Source organism: Canis lupus, chromosome 16, assembly GCF_048164855.1.
Source record: "Canis lupus baileyi chromosome 16, mCanLup2.hap1, whole genome shotgun sequence".
NCBI lineage: Eukaryota > Metazoa > Chordata > Mammalia > Carnivora > Canidae > Canis > Canis lupus.
Window position 1 is genome coordinate 6,396,464 of NC_132853.1, and position 19,012 is coordinate 6,415,475.

General features: G+C 49.7%; 1 protein-coding gene across 1 annotated transcript in view; it reads left to right on the plus strand.

Moving 5' to 3' along the window:
* The window catches only part of NUP188 (nucleoporin 188), a 54,926-nt gene extending 36,122 nt beyond the window's left edge, over positions 1-18,804 (plus strand). Inside the window, exons 20-44 of the mRNA XM_072778204.1 lie at positions 404-518; positions 1,652-1,772; positions 1,900-1,966; positions 3,175-3,297; positions 3,623-3,762; positions 4,607-4,713; positions 6,675-6,881; positions 6,999-7,168; positions 7,917-7,986; positions 8,366-8,433; positions 8,863-9,058; positions 11,793-11,870; positions 12,164-12,249; positions 12,449-12,594; positions 12,882-13,063; positions 14,228-14,428; positions 14,626-14,718; positions 15,147-15,305; positions 15,512-15,649; positions 16,837-16,911; positions 16,993-17,229; positions 17,364-17,495; positions 17,755-17,828; positions 17,959-18,088; positions 18,194-18,804. Coding sequence (XP_072634305.1) covers positions 404-518; positions 1,652-1,772; positions 1,900-1,966; positions 3,175-3,297; positions 3,623-3,762; positions 4,607-4,713; positions 6,675-6,881; positions 6,999-7,168; positions 7,917-7,986; positions 8,366-8,433; positions 8,863-9,058; positions 11,793-11,870; positions 12,164-12,249; positions 12,449-12,594; positions 12,882-13,063; positions 14,228-14,428; positions 14,626-14,718; positions 15,147-15,305; positions 15,512-15,649; positions 16,837-16,911; positions 16,993-17,229; positions 17,364-17,495; positions 17,755-17,828; positions 17,959-18,088; positions 18,194-18,370 — 3,292 coding nt within the window. The 3' untranslated portion in view covers positions 18,371-18,804. The remainder of the gene's footprint in view (positions 1-403; positions 519-1,651; positions 1,773-1,899; positions 1,967-3,174; positions 3,298-3,622; positions 3,763-4,606; positions 4,714-6,674; positions 6,882-6,998; positions 7,169-7,916; positions 7,987-8,365; positions 8,434-8,862; positions 9,059-11,792; positions 11,871-12,163; positions 12,250-12,448; positions 12,595-12,881; positions 13,064-14,227; positions 14,429-14,625; positions 14,719-15,146; positions 15,306-15,511; positions 15,650-16,836; positions 16,912-16,992; positions 17,230-17,363; positions 17,496-17,754; positions 17,829-17,958; positions 18,089-18,193) is intronic.
* The last annotated feature ends 208 nt before the right edge of the window (positions 18,805-19,012 follow it).

Below are 19,012 nucleotides of genomic sequence, written 5' to 3' on the forward strand. Positions count from 1 at the left end.
TTCAGGAGAATCCAGAGGTGTCTAGATCCAGACTTGGCTTCCCTTTCTGAGGCTGTAGTCACTCGTATCTTTCCTTGATTCATGGCTACTTGAGCGACTTGAACGTACTTGCTGGACAGCTACTGTTACACAGGCTCCTCCTATATCCTACTTTGTATTCTTTTCTCTTTTATGACAAGTATTTTTTTTTTTATGTTTACGTTTTTGTTTATTTGATCTTTAAGCCTTTTGAGGTTTTTAATGCTCATCTGGGGTAGAAAATAGCCTAGATTTGATAAATTCTTGAGCACAGATTTTCTATTTGGGGCCCAAGCCATCTAGGTAGTAACAAGAATGCTCTGTGATAGTTTCTGGAACCCTAAGATTGCTCCACCCTGATTCCTCTGCCTCTGTTCTTTCCCAGCGCTGAGGGGATGAATGCTGGAGGGTACGGAAGCCTCTTGATGAACAGTGAGCAGCCCCAGGGCGAGTACGGGGTCACTGTTGCCTTTCTGCGCTTAATCACCACTCTTGTCAAGGTTAGAGCCGGTCAGATGGAATCATCCAAATAGTTTCCTCTCCAACTATAGTCCTCTTGTCTACAGGCGCAGCAGTTGTCCTCAAGTTATGGCGTTAATGTTTTCTGTGTATTGAGAATTGACTGTATGCCTGATTTTTGGAGTACCTTATCTGTGTTAATTTATGTAATACTCGGAGGCAGGAGCTATGATTTGGTGAATATCAAGCTATTTTCATTGGCACCCAAGGTAATATGTATGTTTTATATCATGGCCCAATATGCACATATGTGTGTGTGGACCCCTGGAGCAGAGTTTCACAACTCAGCGCTGCTCTGACAACACAAAAGGTACTTTGTTATTTTCTAATAAGCTGATTTCACAATCCACTAATGGATCACAACTCAGTTTGAAAAACAGATTTTTGATTCCCATAGAATTAGGTTTACGTTTCAGGTTGACCACCTGCCTGCTGCATCAGCCTTAGATCAGTCCAGACCTGAGAAGGGAATATAAAATTTCTTAGACTCTCTGTAAAATAGGAGTAGTAAATGGTCTCTATTCCGTGGAGTTATGGAGAGGACCACACATGAAAAGCACTCAGCCTACATCTTGCCTACAAGGATCATTGAACGAGTGCTTACAAAGGTAGAAACCATCCTGTGTGGAGATAGGGATGAAGATCGATATGTTCACACAGAAGTAAAGAATCCCCACTTTCAAGGTAAGGAAGCTGATGTTAATGAGTAACATTAGACAAAGAATTATGAGTATCAGAGCTCCTTTCTGGTATTCCAGTGGCAGGTATTCCAGTGGCAGGGTAGAGGTTAAGGGCGTGGCTAGCATTGTGACCCTGACATAATGTCCCTGACAGCCCCATGTCCTTCATGTTTACGGTACCTCCACTCTCCCCAGGTTTAACAGTCCCCTGTCCTCTTCATGTAGCTGCCTTTTGGGACATTGTAATTTTGTCTTATTAGTCTTTTTCCCTATTTCAGAGAAACCCACAGCTTGGACCCTGTTGAACCAGAGTGTTCTGATGTTTGCCAGAGTTTGCCCCGATTTCCTGTGGACCTGTGGGTTTCAAGTTAAATCTCTGATGGCTAAATGACTTCCTTAAATGGCGTAAGTCCTCACATCATGGTTTCTTGTAGGGGCAGCTTGGCAGTACCCAGAGTCAAGGGCTGGTGCCTTGTGTCATGTTTGTGCTGAAAGAGATGCTTCCCGGCTATCACAAGTGGCGTTACAACTCCCATGGTGTGAGAGAACAGATTGGTAAGGAAGGAGTTCACAGGGAAAACCTGAGCAACTCCTGGCTCCCTGGAGATGTTGTCTTCCCCTTTCTTGGGATGAGGGTCATCACACAAGGCCACATCATTGCTGTGTCTTTTTTGGAATCCAGGTTGCCTGATCCTGGAGCTGATTCATGCGATCCTGAACCTGTGCCATGAGGCCGACCTACATGGCAGGTATGAGTGGGGTGATTGCTCGAGCAGGGTACACCTGGATGCTGCCACTCCCCAAAAGTATTAGGGTTTCTGCTGTGCAGAACCACCTCGTTCTTCCAGAGAACTCAGCTTGCTTGAGCCCAGAGCTCAGTACAGTACTCTTGAGGTTCTGATTTGCTTTCCACTGGACTGTATCCTTTCTCCCTGTGGGTTGAAAAGAGAAATGAAGTGGGAACGAGCCTGTCCCCAGTGAGATTGCGTGTGCACACACACACAAATTGTTTTTAAGGTCTTTACAAAAGTTACACATGTTCATTGGGAACTAATCTGTGAAGTGTCCTTCTTCAACCTCTGCCTGCTGTTCCACCTGCTTGTGTGCTTGCTTGCTCACTCTCTCTGTCAAATGGATGAATAAAATCTTTTAAAAATAAAAACATGGGCAGCCCAGGTGACTCAGAAGTTTAGCGCCACCTTCAGCGCAGGGCGTGATCGTGGAGACCTGGGATTGAGTCCCACGTCAGGCTCCCTGCATGGAGCCTGCTTCTCCCTCTGCCTGTGTCTCTACCCCTATCCCTCTCTCTCTCTCTCTCTCTTTTTCTCTGTCTCTCATGAATAAATAAAATCTTAAATATAAATAAAATAAAAACAAAAAAACCTGTTTCTCAGAGATGACTACAATTTAGTATATTTTCTGCCAGGTGTTTTCCTCTGCTTGTATTGACTGGTCTGGAATTTCATTCCATACCATTTCACATAGATCTATCTTGTTCTGAGCATTCCGTTGTGTGGGTTGATAATGATTCAGTTCAGTAAATCTATCCGTTAATTAATCGGACATTGAGAGAGCTTCTCAGGGTGGTTTCTAAGATCAGGTCATTTTTTAAAAAAGATTTTATCCATTTATTTGAAAGAGAGAGATTGAGAGCACAAGTTGTGGAGAGGGGCAGAGGGATAAGGAGAAGCAGACTCCCCACTGAGCAGAGAGTCTGATGTGGGGCTCAATCCCAGGACCCCAAGATTATGCCCTGAGCCGGAGACAGATGTTAACTGACTGAATCTCTCAGGTGCCCCTAAGTCTACTTAAGGAAAGTGATCAGTGTGTTTATCTGTCACAAAGCTTAGCTGTATGACTGATGTCCACTTGGTTTGGTTTGGACAGTGCCCTTCCCTTTCGGTAATAAACTTGGCGGCTCCCTGGTAACTGGGGACATGTCTGTCTTGCATCACAGCCCCAGTCTTCAGTCTCTCTGCATCTGCAGCCTGGCCTACACAGAGGCGGGACAGACAGTCATTAATATCATGGGCGTCGGTGTGGACACCATTGACATGGTGATGGCTGCTCAGCCCCGCAGGTAGGGCTACCTCTCTCCCTCTCCATTTATCTTTACTGTGCCTGCATGTTCTCAGAATTCTAGTGTAAGTTAATGTGCGATAGCTTTTTAAAGACAGCCTTGTTTCCCCTAGGATGTAGCCTTTGTATACCCTAGTGGCTGCTGTGTAGACTGGCACACAGCAAAGGGAGTTGATTGCTCCACCTCTCTCCTAGTTTGGACTGGGGCCTGTAACAGAAGCTGTTGAACTCTGGGATTATTGTTGGAATCTAATTCATGAGAGCACATATGTTGCGAATGAAGTCATGTTGTCTGAATCCACTTTGGTTTCCATTTGGCACCCTAGCGATGGGGCAGAGGGCCAGGGGCAGGGCCAGCTGCTGATCAAGACAGTGAAACTGGCATTCTCCGTCACCAACAATGTTATTCGGCTGAAACCGCCTTCTAATGTGGTGTCCCCCCTGGAGCAGGCTCTCACACAGCATGGTATGTATTGCGCTTCTGACCCACAGTGCTTCTGCCCACAAGGACATACTTCAGGCTGTGTTGTTAGAGGCTGGAAGCATATTCTGACTAATTCCTGGAGGGAATTTGGGAAAGATCACCAGCTCCCATCCTGGACTTAGAAACAAGAGGGGTGGAATATCCTCCACTTCTGCCTCCATTGATGACAGGATAATAGTTAAGAACCCATGTTCAAAGTCACACTGCCTTGCTTCAGATTTTGGCTCTAATCAGCCATGTTACCTTGGGCTCATTATTAAACTCTGCCTCAGGTTTCTGGTCTATAAAATGATGATAATAGATTGCAATGGAGCTAAGATTACTCCTTGTAAATCATGAAGAGAAGTTCGTGGTACCTGTTATATATGGACTGTTTTGCTCTTTGCCCTTACACTATTCATTTAATCCCTTTGGGACCCTGTTTTCCTCATTTTTAAGTAGTTGTTTGGGTAATGTCTGAGATCTCTTCTACTTGTGTTATTTTGGGATTTTGATAATTTTTGCATTTCAGTGCAGGTCTTCAGTGTGGTGTCTTTTTCTAACCTGTTTGTTAAGAGACTACCTGTTTTTTTGTTTTTTTGTTTTTTTCCAAAATGTCTCTCTTTCTGCTCTTAATGAATTGAATTGGGCTCTTTACCTCTAAATCCTGCTTATTCCCTTGGCTACTGAAAAGAGAGAATGGTATGGCCACCTGTATTTGCTCTGGCCCTCCAGGTACTTGAGGGCAGTAAACTCACTCAGTGTGTGAGCCTTTGTGACTAAAGCCTCTCTTAGGAGCTTGACTTGGGTGCACTTGATACCTATCCTGTTTCCTGCACTGCTTCAGGTGCCCATGGGAACAACCTCATTGCTGTTCTTGCCAAATACATCTACCACAAACATGATCCTGCTTTGCCACGTCTTGCCATCCAGCTGCTGAAACGTCTGGCCACGGTAGGTTCCCATTTAATCAGCCAAAGCCCCAGAAAACTGACTTTGTGCTTTAGACTGCTCCTGCCTTCTTTTAAGATGAACAGCTGACTTGGGCTTCTCTGACTTTTATTTATTTATTTTTAAGGATTTTATTTATTTATTCATGAGAGACACAAAGAGAGAGAAGCACAGACACAGAGGGAGAAGCAGGCTCCATGCAGGGAGCCTGACATGGGACTTGATTCCAGGGCCCCAGGACTCCTAGGCTGAAGGTGGCACTAAACTGTTGAGCCACCCAGGCTGCCCTTCTCTGACTTTTAAAGATTTTGTTTGTTTGTTTATTTGAAAGAGAGTGTACATGTGTGTGGGGGTGGGGGTGAGGGTACAGAGGGAGATAGAATCCCAAGCAGACTCCATGCCCAGGACAGAGCCTGATACAGGGCCGGATCCCATGACCCTGAGATCATAACCTGAGCCAAAATCAAGAGTCGGACACTCAACTGACTGAGCCACCCAGGTACCCCAAGACTTTTCTGACTTTAAAGTGATACAGTCATATGCACAATAGACAAATTGTGTTGCTATACACAACACACATAAATGATGTTTTATGAGGAGTTTTTTTTCCTATTACAAAAGACATGCATATTCATTTTAAAATACTGAAATGTTACAGATAAATGTGACATAGAAAGTTAAGGTCCTCTATGATCCCTTTGATCCACGAGTCCCTATGAGCAGATTGGTATGCATTGTTCCAATTTCTTTTTATCTTTTTTTTTTTTTTTTTTTTTTTTTTTTGAGAGCTAGAGAACGGGCAGAGAGAATCTTAAGCAGGTTTCACACCCGGCATGGAGTCTGACATGGAACTTGATCTCATAACCTCGAGATCATCACCTGAGTCAATAATGAGAGTCAGTTGCTCAACCAACTGAGCCACCCAGGCGCCCCACTCCAGATTTCTTTTTATCTGTAATTATATATTAGAGGGTGTTTGGTGTGCTCTTTGTTCTTTACAAGAGTAGAATGGCACCATATATAGTTTTATGACTAGTGACTAACTTTCTTCACGGAATACCACATCTTGTGGTCTTTCCACATGGGCACATTTGGGCTACTTTATTGTCTTTAATGCTAACATGTTGTGCCACAGAATGGTGCATCCTAATTGATTTGGACTTTTTTTTTGTCTTTCACTATTACAGGCAGTGCTGCAGGGGGCTCTTGTCCATAGAGTTCCATAAACTTCTGTTTTCAGTTCCTAAAAATTAGGTATTAGTGAACGTTTTAATTTTTTTTAGACATTTCTAAGTTGTCCTCCAAAAAGGATTGTAATAGTTTATGCTCCTTTTTTTTTTTTTTAATGTAACCCCACACCCATCATAGTGCTTGAACTTACCACCCCAAGATCAAGCCAGCTGGTGTCCTGACAGTGTGTACGCCAGACACCAAGCCTTGTATCCTTGTTGCGATAACCCCATGAGTTTTGTTTTTGTTTTGTTTTGTTTTTTTTAAGATTTTATTTCTTTATTCATGAGAGACACAGAGAGAGAGAGGCATAGACACAGGCAGAGGGAGAGAAGCAGGCTCCGTGCAGGGAGTCCGACATGGAACTCGGTCCCAGGTCTCCAGGATTACGCCCTGGGCTGAAGGCGGCGCTAAACCGCTGAGCCATGAGCGCTGCCCCCCCATGAATATTTTAACTTGGTAATCAAATAGGCAAATCGGTATTGTCTCATGTTCTACCCTGTGTTTCTTTAACCACGAGAGAGATCGCGTGTGTTTTTAAGTTAATTACTATTTTTTCTGTGAATTTTTGGACGTTTTGTACTGTAGTTTAAAGCAGTGTCCCTTCTAATCTGGAGCTATACATCTGATGTTTCCCTTTCTGCTCATTTTCTGCGAGTTCTCCAATACCTTCTCTAGGAGCTTCTTGAGGCTTTTCTGAAAGTAGAGCTGTAAGTCTGTGTTTGGTTTCCCAGGTGGCCCCAATGTCAGTATATGCCTGCCTGGGCAATGATGCGGCCGCCATTCGAGATGCCTTCCTGACCCGACTGCAGAGCAAGATTGAGGACATGCGCATCAAAGTCATGATTCTGGAGTTCCTAACAGTTGCAGTAGAGACTCAGCCTGGCCTCATTGAGCTGTTTCTGAATCTGGAGGTGAAGGATGGCAGCAATGGCTCCAAGGTGAGCCTGTGTGGGGGATGAAGCTGGGAGACAGCTCCCTGAAGGTGGGTGTGGGCCCCACAGGTGCACTTGCCAGTGGTACCTGAAGGACTGAATGTCTGCTTGGCCTTCTTGCAGGAATTCAGCCTTGGGGTGTGGAGCTGCCTCCATGCGGTGCTGGAGCTGATAGATTCCCAGCAGCAAGACCGCTACTGGTGTCCCCCACTTCTGCATCGGGCAGCCATTGCCTTTCTGCATGCCCTGTGGCAGGACCGGCGCGATAGTGCCATGCTGGTCCTCAGAACCAAGTGAGTCTGACTCCAGGAGGGATTTATCTCCAAGGTCATGTCTGTAAAACGGGAGTAACGATAGTTTATACTTTTGGGGTTTTTTGTGACCAGTCGCTTAGCATAGGCCTGAGGAGCACTTGGTACCTCATGCAGAGTTTGGGAGCTTTCCCCTTAGTCATCTTCTTCTGTGCTGCCGCTGGCTGGTGTCCTCTTTACCTGAAGGCAGAGGCTTCCTTACCTTAAGGTGCCCTCCTTTTCCGGCCTTTTGTGTTCTTCCCTCTGCTGACCCCTTCAAAATCAATTGTTGTGAAAAACAAAAACAAAAACAGTCTATTGTTGTGGAGAAACAGTAGCTTTAGATGAGAGTGGCTTGTTCAAGCCCTTGAACTGAATGAAACCCCCAATTCTCCAGGACCCTGCTTGTGCAAAGAGGGAAGGGACATTAAAAAAGCCTGACCATGGGAGTCTGTTTCCTCTTCCCTCCCTGCTCTCTTCTTTGTGAGGCTGTGGGAAATGTCCAGCAGCACAAATCATGACATTTTTTATCGGTCGACTCTACAACATACATACAATTGTGTTTCTTAACAGGAAAACAATTTTTATCTGTGGAACCTATTGCATTTATGTAGGAGCAGGTGACTCATGAGACACGTTAGGGTTGAGACGGGTACAGTAAGGACAAGTAACCAGCTGAGGTGGGTGGACAGAACTTCGAGAAGGCCCGCATGAGAGAAAAGTATAATTTCCAAATGTACTTTCCTTTCAGACCCAAGTTTTGGGAGAATTTAACCAGTCCGCTGTTTGGAACCCTTTCTCCTCCCTCAGAAACATCTGAGGTAAGATGGGGTGGAGGGTGGGATGGGGCAGAGAGTCCCTGAAGGACAGGCTGGGTGGTGAGGCTGAGCGATAGGAAATGATAGCTCCTCTCAGTTAAGCAACCAGAGCACTTTCTTTACTGGAAACTTTTTTTCTCAAAGGCACGCTTGCTTCCTGTCCCTTTGAAACTTGCCAAGGGAAGGAAAGTAGCATGCCCTGCTCTGCATTGATGGCTCTATGGTCTTCTGTGGACCCAACACTGCAGATGGCGGTTCACATTTGTTAGAGATTGGATTTCCCTGTTTGCAAGTATCATGTCCCTGCTCTGTTCCGTTGTGGAGGACACCAAAGAAGAGTTTCTCCTCATGATTGATGTGTGCTCTGCTCTCCCCTCCACAGCCCAGCATCCTGGAGACCTGTGCCCTCATCATGAAGATAATTTGCTTGGAGATATACTATGTAGTTAAGTGAGTCTTTTCCCCTTTTGAGATTTGAATTTAAGATTTGGGTGGGGGGTGTCCAGTGGCCTGCCACTGGGTGCATGGCTCTTTGAGCCAAGGCAGAGGAGAGAGCTGGTTCAGAGCCATTTATGGAGGGCCGCTGATTTGTGTCCCTGGCCAGTCCATTGATGGCATTTATGATTGTCAGAGAGAGTTATTGTGAAGCAAACTCCATGTGCCTGGGATTTTATGGAGGAGGAATCCTGGAAAAGGCCTCAACCTAACCCATTATGTTGAGCAAGAAGTATGAGCCCCTCACAGTGGAGGTGACCGGAGCCGTCTGCCTTTAAGCCCAAGTGAGGTCGCTTTCTCTGCCTCGACAAGGGTCTGTGCCCATTACATCTCCATCTGCTTTCAAAACCTAACTGTGGGCTTTGTCTTTTCTTAACATCCTAGGGGCTCATTAGATCAGTCATTAAAAGATACACTTAAGAAATTTTCCAGCGAGAAACGCTTTGCCTACTGGTCAGGCTACGTCAAGTCTTTGGCGGTTCACACAGCTGACACCGAGGGCAGCAGCTGCACCTCCCTGGTGGAGTATCAGATGCTGGTCTCCGCCTGGAGGATGCTCCTCATCATCGCCACCAGTCACGTAAGAGCCTCTTGGAGTGGTTTTCACTTGGGTATCCTAGCAACTCTGTGCTGGGATGCCTAACAAACACAGCCCCTTGGGATGAAGGTTGAACCAAGGATTTTCCCTGAGAGCTAAAATGTAACAGTTCTGTGCTTGTAGATGGGGGGGCTTCTGTGGGCCATTTAGGATGTTGGATCCAACAAGGGACCTTAAAGAAAAACGCAGAGAAGGAATTTAAAATGTCTTGCAACAGTTGTGAGACAGCCTCCTGTAGCTGCCCTTGTGGCCCTAGATGGGTCTCAGGAGACCCCTTCTTCATTTGCTTCTCGTGCACAGGTAGCATCACCTGCTCAGGTGCGTGTCCTGCGCATACTAAGTAAATATTTGTCGACTGGTCAGCAGGCAGCTGTGACAGCTGCGGCAACACCGTCTCTAGAGAGCAGTTTGTTTTCATTGCTTCTAGAAACTGCATTTCCTGGTCTTAGAAAAAGAACAGAGGCATTGTCTATGCACTGTGTGTCTACTGAGTTTTTCTTTTTTTTATTATTATTATTATTTTTATTATTATTATTATTTATTTATGAGAGAGACACAGGCAAAGGGAGAAGCAAGCTCCATGCAGGGAGTCCGATGTGGGACTCGATCCCGGGACCCCAGGATCATGACCTGAGCCAAAGGCAGATGCTCAACTGCTGAGCCACCCAGGCGTCCCGAGAGTTGCTTTTAGAGAGAGAGTGTGTGCATTTTTTTTTTTTTGCGTGTCTGTATGTGTGGTTTCACATTATCCTGTTGTGCAGTGGGAACTTAGTGTTGAACTGTTCTTCCTTGGGGAATCCAGATTGGTATCTTGACTTCATGAATAACTTCGGCTTGATAGAAGTCCCTTGTTCCAAGTGTGTTCTTACATCCTCCACGAATGACTTGTTCCCAGGGCCAGACTGCCCACAACCTTGGGACTTTGCTGTATCACAGTGGTTGCAGGCCCCGGAGACTGCAAACCCAACAGAGCACTCGGCGGTCTTTGGAGAATGTTCGATTCCTCCTTGGAGAGCCTGTGTGTCACCTGCCTCTAGGCCCTAGCTGGGCAGCAGCTCTTTTTCTTTCTTTTTTTTATTAAAGCTTTAATTCTTTTTTTTATTATAGTTTATCTGTAACGTTCTTTTATTTATTTATTTTAAAGAGTTTATTTATTTATTCATAGAGATGCAGAGAGAGAGAGAGAGAGAGAGAGAGGCAGAGACACAGGCAGAGGGAGAAGCAGGCACCATGGAGAGCCTGACGTGGGACTCAATCCAGGGTCTCCAGGATCACGCCCTGGGCTGCAGGCGGCGCTAAACCGCTGTGCCACTGGGGCTGCCCTATGATGTTCTTTTAGTTTCAGATGGATATCATAATAATTCAGTATTTTATTTTATTTTATTTTAATTTTATTTTATTTTTATTTTTATTTTTTTAGATTTTATTTTTTTTTAATTTTTATTTACTTATGATAGGCACACAGTGAGAGAGAGAGAGGCAGAGACACAGGCAGAGGGAGAAGCAGGCTCCATGCACCAGGAGCCCGACGTGGGATTCGATCCTGGGTCTCCAGGATCGTGCCCTGGGCCAAAGGCAGGAGCTAAACCGCTACGCCACCCAGGGATCCCTAATTCAGTATTTTATATACCATGAAAATATTCCCATGATCAGTCCAGTTACCGTCCGTTACCACACGAAGTTGCTACAGTTTTCTTAACTATGTTCCCCAGGCTGTAAAACATAGGCAACAGGTCTTGGGTTGTGGCTCTGAAAATCCTGCCATCCTCTTTCTTTTTAACAGAACTATCTGATTCAGTCTAGGATAGCTACCATTTGCTTATTCATTTAAGAAATATTAACAGAGGGACGCATGGGTGGCTTAGCAGTTGAGCACCTGCCTTCAGCCCAGGGCATGATCCTGAAGTCCCGGGATTGAGTCCCACGTCGGGCTTTCTGCATGGAGCCTGCTTCTCTCTGTGCTTATGTCTCTGCCTCTCTTTCTCTGTCTCTCATGAATAAATAAATAAAATCTTAAAAAAATATATTAACAGAACATTCACCATGTTTCAGGCACCTGGGGATTCAGCAGTGAATAAGGCAGAGAAGGTCTTTGATCTGGTGGAGAGTGGTCCATAAGAAAGGCAAAATGTAAACAGATTCCCAATGAAATCTAGTTTGAGATTATATTTCACTGTGAAGGAAATAATCAGAATGCTGTGGTAGTGAGCACTTAAGTAGGATAGGAGCAGTCAGGGAGGCCCTCTCTAAGGAGGTGATGTCCCACTTGAGACCCGAATATACAAAGGAGCCTTCCAGGTGGAGAGCACATGGAAAAGAGTAGTCTTAGGAGATGGTATCACATGTACAAGGGTCCGGAGGGGAAAAGAGCTTGGCATGCTATGTTCAAACAGGAGGAAGGAGGCCAGTAGGAGGTGATACCGGAATTATTTGGACCAGATCCTGGCAGGGGCCTCTTGGCCTTGTTTGTTTTTCCAGAATACTGAGAAGGAAACCTTTCAAGGGTCTGAGCAGAAGAGGGATGTTATTAAGAGGAAGAGGTGAACCCGACCCGATTTTGAGCATGTCTGAGGGTGGACAAAGAAGCAGCAGGGAGACAGTTAGAAGACTGGCTTACCAATGACTGTGCCTGTCTGACAGGACCCTTATATCTCATCATTGCTTTTAAAACCTGGGACATTTGCCCTAATGCCATGTTTCTCCTGTTCCTTTGCAGGCAGAGGTAATGCACTTGACTGATTCTGCAGTGCGTCACCAGCTCCTTCTCGACGTGCTTGATGGGACCAAAGCGTTAGTAAGTGTGTCTGGGAGAGTTCACATTCCTCCTAGGGAGAAGGTCTCCAAAGCCCAGGATGGCTCATGAGTGTGAAGCTGCCCAACGGTCAGGTCAGGGGGCTCAGGCAGCCTGTGGGACCTGAGGCCATCATGCTACTCTGTGATCTCTCACCTTTGTCCCACGCCTTCTGAGCTCACTGCTGGGAGGGAAAGGCATGAGGTTGAGAGGGATCCTGTGGGCGGAGCTCAAACCTTAAGCCATGTCAGCTCATAAGACCACCGACTCCTGACTGATGTGCCATCTCTCCTCAGCTACTGGTCCCAGGCTCTGTGAACTGCCTCCGCCTTGGCTCCATGATGTGCACGCTGCTGCTCATCCTCCTCCGGCAGTGGAAGAAGTGAGCGCTGTGCTCTTTACTGACCCTTCACTTTCCTGAAGGGGAGAAAGTGGGGGTGAATCGGGCTAGTCCCGCCATCATAGGGACGGGACTGACCTATCAAACATGCCCACTGGGCATCCTGAGGTGAGGGGGGGCCATTTTGTGGCCTTTATGTGGGGTGTGTTCTCCCTCCCTCTCTGCCCCATATTGTTTCTAGGGAGTTAGGTTCTGTGGATGAAATCCTTGGGCCCTTGACGGAGATTCTAGAGGGAGTGCTGCAGGCAGACCAACAACTCATGGAGAAGACCAAGGCCAAGATGTTCTCAGCATTCATCACAGTGTTGCAGATGAAGGAGATGCGAGGTGAGGGGCAGAGGGGAGTGCGGACCGTGGTCTCCCCACCCCACCGGCAGCTGGTTTTGTGGGGCTTCGCCTGCTTTCGAGCCAGACGTTTCTGTTGTGTGGTTTGAGCTGTCAGTCTTGGAACATGTGTCTTCAAGAAGACTCTCTGTTCTGTATGTCCCCCCAGACGGGGCAGAACCCCCACTCTCAGCACTGTACGTTCTCTCTCCCTGCCTGGGGAGGGAACGTCGATGCACTGAGAGTCAACGTGGTGAACGTGACTGTCCTTCCCTGCCTGTGCTCTGCAGTGAGTGACATCCCCCAGTATTCCCAGCTGGTGCTGAACGTCTGCGAGACGCTCCAGGAAGAGGTGATTGCTCTCTTCGACCAGACCCGCCATAGTCTGGCATCAGGCGGTGCCACAGAGGATAAGGACAGCATGGAGACGGATGACTGCTCACGGCCGCGGCACAAGGACCAGCGTGATGGGGTGAGGGGGCGCCCCGAGGAGTACTGTGTCCTGCTCACGCACATCCGGCACATGCACACTGCCTGCCTGCTCTGTGCCAGGCCCTGGGAGTGATTAGCAAATGAGACACTTAGTCCCTGCACTTACAGAGTTCACAGTCTGGTGGAGGACATTAACAGATCACAGCCTACGCAGACATGTCAGAATTCCACGGTGACAAGTCCCACATGGGAGAAATACCAGGAGAACCTACAGCTTGGGGTTCTCACCTAACCGAGGGACTCAGTGAGAAACGACTCTTTCAGCCATGACTTTAAAGTTTGGGTAGAGCCAGGCAGGCAAAGTGAGCAGGGAAGATGGGGGAGCAACCACAGGGGTTGTGAGCCAGGGCCCAAGTCCCCTGCACACAGAGGAGAGGCTGGAGAGCTGGGGGTGGGATGACCAGGGGCCTTAGCAGCGTCTTTGATCTGGGTTCCAAGTGAAAGAGGAAAGGACTCAAGGAGTTAAGCAAGGGAGAGAGAAATGATCAGATTTGGACTCTGGAAAGATCACCCCGGATGCACTATAGAAGAGTGTTTTTTAAACTGGGTCATGACTTGCTATAGTGAGTCTCAAACTGAGCTCGTTTCGTTACAACCAAAATTTTTTTTAATGAAGTAGGATAAAGTGTAAAAGTAAGTATGAGTGTGCTTTGGAGGCAGGCAGGATAGGAAAATATATCAGCATGTGTATACAGTCACACGTGTAAAAAATATTACTGTGCATCGTGGTGAAAAATAAGCTTGAAAAGCCGCTGGTACGAAGAATCCATTGGAGAGGGCCCAGGAGGCTGGGGGAGGACCAGCTGGGAGGTGGGTGCAGTGGTGCAGCAAGAGGGGCAAAGATGGGTGCAGTGAGCAGGTGTGGGTAGTAAAGTTTGGTAATGGGGGAGGGAGGAGTTGAGAACCATCACTGGGTCAGGGGCAGTGGCTCATTAGTGAGGATGGAGTCGCTGGCAGCCCTATGAGGGGATGCGGGAACCCAGCAGGTCAGGAGAGACTTCAAGTTGTTTTAGTCAAGCTCACTTGTTACATGTGTGACCAAGTGAGGGTTGGGCCGGCCCAGTGCAGGGCTGTCCCCCTCCTATATTTCTCCCCTGCACTGCTTTCTTCCCTCTTGCCCATCTCTGCCCCTGGGCCCCAGCAGGTGTGTGTCTTGGGCCTGCACTTGGCCAAGGAGCTGTGTGAGGTGGATGAGGATGGTGACTCGTGGCTCCAGGTGACTCGCAGGCTCCCCATCCTGCCCACCCTCTTCACCACTCTGGAGGTGAGCCTGCGCATGAAGCAGAACCTGCATTTCACCGAGGCATCGCTGCACCTGCTCCTCACTCTGGCTCGCACTCAGCAGGTAGGAGGCAAGCCCAGGGGCCGAAGGGAGCCTCCTTGCTTGTGCTAGGTGGGTTCTGGCGCTGCCTATGACCTCCCAGAAGCTCTGGTCTGCCCTGAGAGCTCCAGCTGCCCCTGGGCAGGGTGGCTGCGGGGGACGGGTCCCAGGAACAGTGGGTCTTACCCAATTCCATCTTGTTCCTGGTCTTTCCCTCCCAGGGAGCCACAGCAGTAGCTGGAGCTGGCATCACCCAGAGCATCTGTCTGCCCCTCCTGAGTGTGTACCAGCTTAGCTCCAATGGGACAGTGCAGGTGAGTTCCAGTGACTTGCCAGGGGGCCTGGACTGGCACCAGACTGCAGTTAGAGTGGAAAAGCATCCTTGTCTTTGGTTTTTTACTTGCCTGGGAAATTGCTCTTTGGTGGCCTGTGTGATGCACTGATGGTGTGGACTCCTCCCTGCCCCACACTGATTTCTAGCAAGACAAGCTCATGTAGCTAGTTAGTGGCTGACCTGAGTCTAGACCCCAGGCTTCTTCTACCTCTGCTGAGTGCTCTTTCCCTGTAACCACTGGCCTGGGACCCTCTGTGGCCCTGCTGGTCACCAGGCTGTTACCGTTGCAGGTTTTCTCCTCCAAGCAGCCAGGCTGCCTTAGCTGCTGTGTTGCAAGGAGGCCCCGCTGTACCTGTCAACTAGATTCATGGTGCTGTGTCCTGGTCTTGTCTGCTCTTTGTGTCTTAGACACCTAGCACCTCTCGGAAGTCCGTGGATGCCCCCTCTTGGCCAGGAGTCTACCGCCTATCCATGTCTTTGATGGAGCGGCTCCTCAAAACTCTGCGCTACAACTTCCTGACCGAGGCCCTGGACTTCGTGGGTGTTCACCAGGAGCGGACCTTACAGGTAAGGGACTGTCAGTCATACGGGTGGGGGCTCAGGGTCACAGGGGTTGGGCCATTCAGAACCATTCAGAAGCTCCTTAGCAAAGATTCCTGTTGTGCCATCACCTCTATGTTTGTGGGCCGAGGGCCTGTCCTCCTGTAGGAGGGCAGGATCAGGGGGGTCAGGTTCCTGATTTACCCCATCCTGCCTTGTCTGTCCCCTCCTAGTGCCTCAGCGCAGTGAGGACAGTGCAGAGTCTGGCCTGCTTGGAGGAGGCAGACCACACTGTGGGCTTCATTCTGCAACTCTCCAATTTCATGAAGGAATGGCACTTCCACCTGCCTCAGCTTATGCGGGATGTCCAGGTGGGCCTCAGACTGGGTTCCTTTGGGAGGTGGTCTGGGGATATGCTTGGGTGAGGGGCATTGGGCACTGTCTGGGGGGCACCTCTGGTGAATTGCAGGCTCATTACTAGAACGTGGGCATTTTGCTCAGCACGTACAGACTTTGGTTTTTTCACATTGTTTTCTCTGAAGCTAAGATTTTCTTTCCCAAGGAAAGGGCAGCCTTGTAGCTTAAGAACTTGGGCTCAGTTGGAGACGTTGGTTCACATCCCTTAGTTATAGGCCAGCAGAGCTGGAGGGTCCTGGAGTCAGGCAGGCTCTTGCCATTTGTCTGACCTTGGCCAGGTCATTTCATGGTTCCTGAGCCTTTTTCTTCTATAAAACGGGAAACTATCCCCATTTTCTTTCTATTTCATTTTATTTTTATTTATTTTAAAGATTTTATTTATTTATTCATAAGAGACACACAGAGAGGCAGAGACACAGGCAGAGGAAGAAGCAGGCTCCATGCAGGGAGCCCGATATGGGACTCGATCCCAGGACTGGGATCACCCTCTGAGCCAAAGGCAGATGCTCAACCGCTAAGCCACCTAGGCATCCCCTTTCTTTATAGTTTAAAGTTGATTTAAGCAATCTCCACCCCCAACTTGGGGCTCGAACTCATGACCCTGAGATCCAAAGCCACATGCTCCCCGAACTGAGCCAGCGGGGCACCCTCCCCTTCTTTTTTCTTTTTTTTTAAATTTTATTTATTTATTCATGAGAGATTGAGAGAGAGAGAGAGAGGCAGAGAGAGAGAGAGAGAGAGGCAGAGGCAGACACACAGGCAGAGGGAGAAGCAGGCTCCACTCAGGGAGCCCAACATGGGACTCAATCCCAGGTCTCCAGGATCAGGCCCTTGGGCCGAAGGAGGCAGGCACTAAACCGCTGAGCTACCCAGGCTGCCCCCCTTCTTACTTCTTTCCTTACAACCCATCACATGCTAGACATCGAGCTAGGGCCCAGGGGAGCCCTCCCAGGCACCTCTTGCCCCAGCTTGTAGTCAAGTGTCCTTAGTGGCTGTGAGATTTGCAGCCTGAGAAAGGAGGGAGGCAAGTGCTATGGGAATTTGGGGATGGAGCAAGCACACCAGGACTGGGAGTGGGCTGGGGTTCTTTGGGTCAGGCTGCTGCTGAGTGCCCCCCGCCTTGGCCCTGTGTCTGACGCAGGTCAGCCTGGGGTACCTGTGCCAGGCCTGCACGTCGCTCCTGCACAGCCGCAAGATGCTGCAGCACTGCTTGCAGGTACACGCCCTCCCTGCCCAGCAGCCTGTGGGGCCTCACCCCAGCCTCTCGGGACCCCACCTCCATTTCTTGTCTCCTTAGAACAAAAATGGGGACGGCGTTCCCTCAGCTGTTGCCCCCCGTGTCCAGCGGCTCCCCGCTGCTGCCCCCGCTCCCTTCTCCTGCTCCTCCTCCTCCAAGCAGCCCACTGCTGACACCGAGGCCTCCGAGCAGCGAGCCTTACATACCGTCCAGTATGGACTTCTCAAGATCCTCAGCAGGACCCTGGCGGCCCTGCGCCACTTCACCCCGGATGTCTGCCAAATCCTGCTGGACCAGGTACCGGCTGCCCCGTGTGCCAGGCCAGCAGCCTCCCAGCGGTGAGCTGCCGAGGCTCTCCTGTGCCCTGCTCTGCCCTTAGAGCTGTCTGGGCTCCAGGCGGCACTCTATGTTGCTCCTGTCTTGCCTTGCAGTCTCTGGACCTCGCTGAATACAACTTCCTATTTGCCCTGAGCTTTACCACTCCCACCTTTGACTCTGAAGTGGCCCCCTCCTTCGGGACCCTTCTGGCCACAGTGAATGTGGCCCTAAACATGCTCGGAGAGGTAAGCTGCAGCTGTTAGACTCTCGTCTTTCCAGTCTTCCCAGCGTCCCACTGTCTGTGGCATCCTGCACGTTATTGGCCCTCCCGAGCCCGTTCCTCTTCCTGAACAAGTGTGACTCAGCCTCCCCGGGAGGATTCTCTGGAGGACCGAGTGAGGCAGCAGGCGGCTGCTGCGCGTGGAGCCTGCCGAGTAGGAAGCTCGCGCTGAGCCACACCTGCTACCGTTCCCTTACTTTTTTACCCTGTTCCTCTTCCTCCAGCTGGATAAGAAGAAGGAGCCGCTCACCCAGGCTGTGGGGCTCAGCACACAGGCAGAGGGGACCAGGACACTGAAGTAAGAAGGGCCTCCTAGGATTTGAGCTGGGGTCCGGGCAGCTGTGGGCCAGCCGTCTCGTTGGCTCGGAGGCATGCCTGCTGCCTGCCAGCATGGCTCTCCGCAGCAGCCCGCCCTGCCCTCTCCCCAGGTCCCTCCTGATGTTCACCATGGAGAACTGCTTCTACCTGCTCATCTCTCAGGCCGTGCGCTACCTTAGGGACCCAGCTGTGCATCCCCGGGACAAACAGCGGATGAAGCAGGAGCTCAGCTCGGAGTTGGTACAGACGGAAAGAGGGCTCGGACCAGAGGGGGTGGCTGCTGGGGACGGGCCCCCACCTCCCAGGGCACCGCAGGGGCCTCACCTAGTACCTCTTACCTCCTAGAGCACGCTGCTCTCCAGCCTCTCCCGCTACTTCCGCCGGGGGGCCCCCAGCTCCCCGGCTGCTGGCGTCCTCCCCTCGCCTCAGGGCAAGTCCACGTCTCTCTCCAAGGCCAGCCCAGAGAGCCAGGAGCCTCTGATCCAGCTGGTGCAGGCCTTCGTGCGGCACGTGCAGAGATAGGGTGGCGACCCGGCCCACTCCACCAGCCTGCGTGGCAGCCCTGGACAGCTGGGGTGCTGCCAGCCGGCCCGACAGCCACGTGGGGCTGAGAGCAGCACCTGTCTCCTGCCCCCCAGAGCAGCCAGGACTCCAGCTGCCCACCCGCTGCCATTATTTTTCTAATAGATCAAGAGGTCCACAGCCAGGTGGGAGCCAGGAGTCTGCTGCACTCACACCCTCAAGTTAAAAATGTCGTGAGGGTGTGGCCCTTCCCTCAAGCATTCCCCACCGCACCAGACCCCGGACCCCAACCCAGCTGAGGCCGGAGCCAGTGTCACGTGCGGCCAGGAGAGGCTGTGTGCATGGGTCTGAAAATCTGTTTTCCATGCTCTGTTCTTGCAGTTTTTGGTAATACTGTGGTCTATTTATACAAATATTAAAATGCTGTTTATAGACAGATGTGTGGCGTGTCTTCAAGGCCTCGGGATGAACATCGAGCTTTCTGCACCAAGCATGTCTTCCTTGGCCAGGCACCCGGAAGTGGAGTGGAAGTTTGGGGCACGCGGGGTATTTATTGATGGTTGACTCGCTAACATGCCTCTGTTAATGTCTGAGCAAGCGAGGGAGCTGGGTGGACACTTTAACTTTCCCTTCCTTGGCCCG